Source organism: Pecten maximus, chromosome 16 (genome assembly GCF_902652985.1).
Source record: "Pecten maximus chromosome 16, xPecMax1.1, whole genome shotgun sequence".
Lineage (NCBI taxonomy): Eukaryota > Metazoa > Mollusca > Bivalvia > Pectinida > Pectinidae > Pecten > Pecten maximus.
Window position 1 is genome coordinate 15,501,598 of NC_047030.1, and position 7,533 is coordinate 15,509,130.

The 7,533-nt window shown below is 35.0% G+C and overlaps 1 protein-coding gene across 1 annotated transcript; it reads right to left on the minus strand.

Moving 5' to 3' along the window:
- Positions 1-251: 251 nt before the first annotated feature.
- Positions 252-3,001, minus strand: LOC117344456. The gene is made up of 5 exons (XM_033907200.1): positions 2,919-3,001; positions 1,451-1,740; positions 1,075-1,313; positions 820-947; positions 252-703 (listed from the first exon to the last, which is right to left on the minus strand). The coding sequence occupies exons 2-5, from the start codon at positions 1,475-1,477 to the stop codon at positions 270-272; spliced, it is 828 nt and encodes a 275-aa protein (XP_033763091.1). The 5' UTR covers positions 1,478-1,740; positions 2,919-3,001; the 3' UTR covers positions 252-269.
- Between the last annotated feature and the right edge of the window lie 4,532 nt (positions 3,002-7,533).

Consider the following 7,533-nt stretch of genomic DNA (forward strand, 5'->3'; position numbering starts at 1 on the left):
ATCTGTCTTTCATGATCAAATAGAGTTATCGCCCCTCACTACACTTCATTCTTTCTGTGACACTCCTTTAGGTGTCACCCCACTAGTAAAATATATTACATCTACAGACCTGTCAAGTTCTCATGAACAAAATGCAGGTCATTACTCATAAAAATGCAGGTCATAACAATCCAACGCAGGTCATTGCGCGTAACGGCATTTCACTTGAAATAAAAACAATAAAACTGAAAAAATTTATCAACATGTGTCATTTAATAAGCATACTTCATTCATTTACATGAATGTTTTACATTATAATTTGTTGTAGCTGTTTTTGCCATCTTCAAAACATTGCTGGAAGGTTGATAATCACAGCAATCACTGTCACAGTTTATTTTGGTAGAAAGCAGTGCACATAAAGTGTTCATGTCACTCCTGAAATCTGTCATGATCTTCCTTACCATTGAAAATGCTCTCTCACTATCACCATTGCTGTTTGGAAGTGACAGCAGTGCAAAAGCTAGCTTAGATAGAACATCAAACCTGTCACTTTTGCAAAACACATCCTTCTGTTTGGACATTTCACCCCAAAACTTGTCAAGATCATCTGTTATGGGTGGCAGATCTGAATCAGGTGACAGCATGTAGTCATCAAACTGATCCTGCAGCTGTTGAAGGTTTTCATCAGTTGACAAAGATGGGAATCTCTTAATAAGTCTTATTACTGAAATAAAAAGGTAATGAAATATAATGTTTGTTTTCAATATTTAGAAATAATGAAAAACACATTTCATGCCTATTGATAATGCTATTTTTTGTAATCAATAACATGACATCTACCTGCATCTGAAGTCTTAGAAGATCTTGCTGATGGGTTGAGAAAGCCCAAGTCTTTCATGGTTGGGTCACCAAAAGGGAATTTATTGCACATTTTCTCCACAATTTTGGTGTAGAAAGATCTAACTGACCTGCAAAGACACAAATATAACATGATGAATTTACACCATTGTCTCAGATTTATTGAGGACAATTTTCATAGAGTTCAAGACTGAATGTACAATGAAAATAGTTTCATCAACTATGTATATGTTGTACCTGAACACTTTCTTTTCCACATCCCTTCCTATATCATCCTGGAAGTCCACAAGGTAAGTCCTAGCTTTGGGTCCTATTGCGATGATGTCGTCATCCAGTTGACACTGTCTATCAGCATAGGGGACCTGTGTCAGATCTTCATGACTTGAAATGATGTTAGATTTCACAAACTTTCCAAGGAACTTTCTTAAAAGTCTTGTGATCTGGAGATGAAGTAGTCCAATCTTGGATGCATCAGCCTTTGGAAAAAACATGATATATTTATATATAATCATATATATATATGTATGTACAATGAATTTATAAGCATTGAATTTAAAATGTTTGCTGTTCCTTAAGCAATACACATTTAAGTTGATTACGTCCATAAAATTACCTGAAAAGCTGTGTTGAATTCATTCATTGGGGCCAAAATGAAGTCTAAATAAAAAAAAGTAGAGCTTTATCTCCGGGTTGTTGAGATGAGAAGCAATCCTCTTTATGCGGCCATCACTTTCAACATCATCGTGACTGGTGAAATAGCTTCTCAAGGCGTCCCAGTGGTGAAGTGTTCTGGTAACACATTTCTGTAGGGATAGCCATCTGGTGGTGGCGTGTTTGATGATCTTCAATGGTTCTACATCCAAGAATTCCAAGTAATCTTTGTACTGCTCTTTTCTTTTTGCACTGCAATGAAATAAAACATATTGAATGTACTTTTGTTTCAAATAAAATATTTTAATAAATGGCAAGCACTCTAAAGGAGCAAAATAAACCAACATGTACGAGCATTATTTAATATTTTTTACCTATGATGAAAGTGAAAGTATATGTCAATGAGTAACTCGTCCACTTTGAAAGGCAGCACTTTCACCGCTCCAGCACAACATAGATTTGCCAAATGACAGATGCAGCCTAGATCTATAACATTCTCCTGTACTTTTTTTATTCTTGATATAACAGAGTTCTTTTTCCCCTTCATAACGCTACAGTTATCAGAGGAAAATCCAACAACATTTGTCCATGGAATGTTGTGTTTTGTAAGTGATTGATCAATGGCATTGAACAAATTTTCTCCTGTCCCAATATTGACTATTGGCATGTCCATAAATCTTGTCACTGTTGTCATAAGTGTCTGGTCAAAATACCTTACAAGGATAACAAAGCATTTATTACATCCAAGATCCTTTGATTCGTCACACAATATGGAAAAATATCCATTTCTACACTGTTCAGTAACAGAAGCACTTGCACTGGATGCTAATGCACCTTTAATCACTTGCGTACATTTTGTTTTCCCACATTTAAATCGTGAGGCAATTTCACTATCGGGGAACATTTTTTTAGTTAATTTTGTAAAATGGTCCGCGATTGCAAAAGGGAGGTTATGTTCTGCCACAAAGTAACTAAATAAAGTCTCTGCCAAAGTAACTTGATCCTGTACAGGATCTTTACAAGGAGATACGAATGCAGAAATCGATCTAGGATCGACTTTGATTCTTTCAAGTTTGGTGTGGTTGATTGACGTGGCATGACGTGTGACATCGTTTGTTGCTCCAAAACCGATCCCAAAATTTGTATTGCATAAATTACAAAAAGCATCATGTGGACCAACGGCAATCTTCCTGATCCATGAGAAATCCTTTTCCCATGCCTTCTGATAGTTGCATACATATTTTTTTCTTTTACTAGGACTGCTCACGGCAGCCGGTCCCGATAAATTTCGCTTTCTGTTGGTAGACATTCGATCGGTTCCTACATATGTCTAACTGCGGTGTGATACATTTAGCTATCGATTATGCCTATATAGTTCTTTTTAAATAGTGAACATCGTTCAGAAAACAAAAGAAAGTATTAACACTTACCTGTGTAAGCCTTCGTACACGCCATTTTTGTTGTTGCTGGATTATCTGTTCGGTGTCTCAAATTGTGTTCGTACGCGTCAAAGAAAAAATCCGAGGTAGCTCGAACGAAAACGAGATCTTACTGAAATGCGGGTGATTCAAAACACCCGTCGGGAGCTATTTCTGTCGGCAGGTTATAGACCGATTTTCCGGGAGTGACCCGCAAAATACGGGGCACTTGACAGGTCTGCATCTATACATGTGTGCTGGTCACCTGTCTGTATCACCTGCTCACACCTGTACTGTTATAACTATGATTAGCCCCCCGGGGTCCCACAGCACAGGTACACATATATGACATCCTGTGTATTACCTGGGCTAACTTGTGGAAACAATGAATTACAGATCAGATGATTTAATAATGCTTTAAATTCCAGCACAGTTAGGGGGGGGGGGGGGGGGGGGGGGTGTCCAGATTTTATGGGGGGGATCAATAATTTATGCATAAAATAATGACCCAGGTCAGTATTTTATGCATAAAATACTAACCCGGTTGATATTTCATAGGGATCACACTTTTATAGGACACCAGCAACCTTTGTACAATTTACCTGAAAAACTGACCTTTTGGAACTACATCATTTTCTATTCCCATTCAGTCAATATCTTTCATTGTATGTGTCACTCATACATTTTAGGTAACAGATACAGGTTACAATCATGAATGTACAATGGTTGTTCAAGCCATTTTCAGAATCATAAATTTAAATGTTCAAACTTTTAAAATAATGACATAAGGCCAGCTCCAGTTAGTGTATGGAATATTTGGTAAGTATTTACTTAACACATATATGAAAATTATATTAATCTATGAATATTTACATATAGACTTCTAATACTCTATACATAATTCCATTATAATAACAGAGACATAAACTAATATTAATCGTGATATCATTAAGATTAGTTAACTCATAAAAGTATATTTGAGTATTAATTAGTAATTTTAAATGTGAAGTTCACTAAAAGTTTTCTACTCCAAATATTACATTTTGTTTTAAGAATGTTATTTTTGACCATGTAATATATTTTTGAGTGTTGTAACGTGCGTTTATACTATTTGTCAAGGCACTGATACTAACATATTTATCAAAAGATCTGGTTCCATTAAATACTGTTAAATTTTAAACAAGTTTGAGATAAAATATCTTTTGTGCAATATATTATTTATAATTATTACTTAAAACTGTTTTTGAAATGGTACTGTAATAGGACTGGATATGTAATATATAGACTGTCACAAGTCTATATCCTATATATATACAACCTTGAAAATTTATGTTGATAGATAAAGGTAAGTTGTGACGACCAGTCCCATTTACAAATAAACTTGGAAAAGAACATGTTTGTTAAATCCACACATAGTTTAAACCAGTTTGAATGAAAATATCTTTTGTCAAATTTCTTTTTTATGATAATGACTTATAACTCGTTGTAATAGTACTGTAATAGGCATGGACAGTCATATCATTTCAAACATGTCAGATATAGACAGTCACAAGTCTGTACCTATATTCTATATGATCTTGGTAAAGGTAAGGTATGATGTCCAGTTTCCATCAAAGAATTAATGGGGTCTTTATCTAGTTAGATGACCATGCATGTACACCTGTCCACATCTTCACACCTTATAAGGTAAACTTGGATTGATATACAGTATAATGAAGTGCCAGATCTATTCAGTTATTTTATATATAGGGTTTTCTTATAAAAAAAACATTACCCCTAATAATAAAAAAATCAATTATATTTGATGCATTGTTAGTTAACCAACTAAAATTGAACCAACAAAAATAATAAGATGACACATATGTCTTATATTGTTACATGTTTTTTGAGTCTATATGTATATGAGTATACACCTATCTATAAACATTATGTATATATGTACTTGGTTACAGGTACATGTGATACATGTGCATGGACACAGGTAGAATTGCAGCCTGATAGGACTCCAGGTAAACTTGGAGTGCACTCAGAGTGCACTTGGAGTGCACTTTGTGTAACCTTTGTCTACACTCAACTGTACCTGGCCTTTATGCTCCATCGAAAATTTCTTTCATGTTTTCGAATTGATCAGAATCTTTTACACAATAAATCTTAAAAGATTTGATTATGTAAGTTGATGAGCTTTAGCAATGAGCTTTTGTGCAGTGTCCATCGTCCGTTAACATTTCTTTTCAATCAATACTACTCATAGTGCCTGGGCCCCTTGGAGTAGACAGGCTGTTTATAGGACCTGTGTATAGTTTGGTATTTTGACCCCTGTTGGCTAATTGACCGCAGCGTCAAAATACAATTACGGTAAAATTATCCCCCCTACTCATGGTAAAGTGAACCACTCACCACCCCCCATACCCCCATATGAAAGTCACTATAACATGGTTTTTCTTATGATATTTATACCCACGCAATGAAGTTAGGGGGGTATACTGGAATCAGGTTGTCTGTTCGTTCGTCTGTCCGTCCGTCCCTCTGTCTGTAGACACATTTTGTCCGGACAACTCCTCCTAAACCGACGGGCCGATTCCAATGAAACTTCACACAAATATTAATGATCATGTGTAGAAATGCATGCCACATTCTTTTTCTCATAATTATGGTTGTTATGGCAACTGGTTACTATAAACTATATTTTAACGGGTCGTTGTAACATGTATAACATTTGAATAACGGGCCTTTTATAACATGTAACGACTTACATCATATAGCCTTTATTATGAGGGCATGGTTTGTTACATACCAATATTGATTTCGGTTATAATCCTTCTAGTAATAGAAGTTTTAAATGCAATTCAAACATGATGTGAAATAAATGCTGAAAATTTTGAATTTTTACTAGCCAAAACAGCAATGGATACATTGCAAATCCACTTCGGAAGATACAGCGCTATTGGTGATTTTCGGATAATTGTCCAAAATTGATAAAAACTTGTCAATGACAGAGTAGAAACTCCGAGACAAGATTCATAGAGAAAATTTTCAACATTGTGTGTATATGAATGAGCCAACTTAGGTTAATTATTCTGTAGGCAAACCTTTGAGATACGAATTTGTTTTGCTTGTATGGAAAACAAAACTCACTGAATTCCAAAAACAATGTGCTTTATTTCAACAACTTGAAAATGTATTCCATATAGTATAAAAGCAAAATTCAATCTCAATTTAAGTACAACCTATAACAGCATATCTTCGGAACTTTTTTGAAGTGCATGGACACCAAACGCGTCAACTCACAAGCAATTATCGGCGTGTGCCGATTTATAACGCCAGAAATCACAGACACCTGTGGGGAAGTGACAGGTGTGACGAGCTTGTGGACTGTAATTTTACACCTGGTAATTGTTTAGCGGTATACTAACCCACTCAAACTTAAGAATTCCTAATTCTCCGAACATGTTTGTATATTTTTTTAAGTCCTGTTTTAAGAGAAGACAGGACTTGCGACACATGAATGGAAAGTAAAATCACAAGGATCCCAATCAATTCACAATAATTACACAATTACAAAAAAAAATAAAAATAAAAAATAAAATAAATAAATAAAATTAAAAAAACGTACACTTTAATCAATGCAAGTTTCAGTATTAATTATGATTAGTCACGATGATCTAAATTGTTTCCTTTTTATCATAAAAAAAACGGAGCTAAAATAATGGCTTTAATAAGTACTTTTATATAATTTCACTATCTAAAGCATTTAATCGTCGGTAATCCATGATACCATGACGTGTTGAAATAAGGGATAAAATCATTGTAGGCTCCCAACACTGGTTTTCATACGTGATTCATCATGATGAATCTATATATATATTACTTTCTCAATTAAGCGTCCTTCATGACTAAAAGCGAGTTTTGTATAGAATACAATGCATACGCTTACTCTACGTGTGTTCGTCTTTTGTCACAATCCAGAGTATCCAGAACTGTTGTACTGTCGATTTGTTTATTTGAATATTAATTCACGAATAAAATGGCACATTATTTTATCAAAAAAAGTTGATGCCGTGTTCCTTTTTATAGTAATGAGTAAGAAATGGTAAACACATAACTAATATACATTTATTGGTGATTGGCCGATTATTGGATCGTGTATAACATCTGTATATGTCCCTGGTATAACACATCAGTCTGTGTTACCCAAGCGGTCATTTATAATAGAGTCCATTTCACTAAAATTTAATTTTCTAAAAGCTCATACTGATATTGTTGGATTCCAACTTATTGTCGGCAATTTTCGCCAAAGTCATCAACCTCGAATCTCATGTCCAGATTGTATTCAGACATGTCTGTGTTGCTACTATTCACACTGTCGTCTATACTGCTGGCCACCATTTCAGTTACTCCGTTCAACCTGTGATGTCATAGACTGAAGAGTTCCAAATTAGTGTGACTGACCGATAGCTCATTAGCAGTCGACCGACAGGTGCAAATCGTGTACTACGAAGTGCGATATCTCAGCACTCTGCCAACCGATTTTGATGCGGTTTGCGACATTCTTCTTTGGTGGTTACATAGAATAACATATTTGAATATCGCTTTTCATTCCGGTGTCATATAAGATAAATATCCCCCA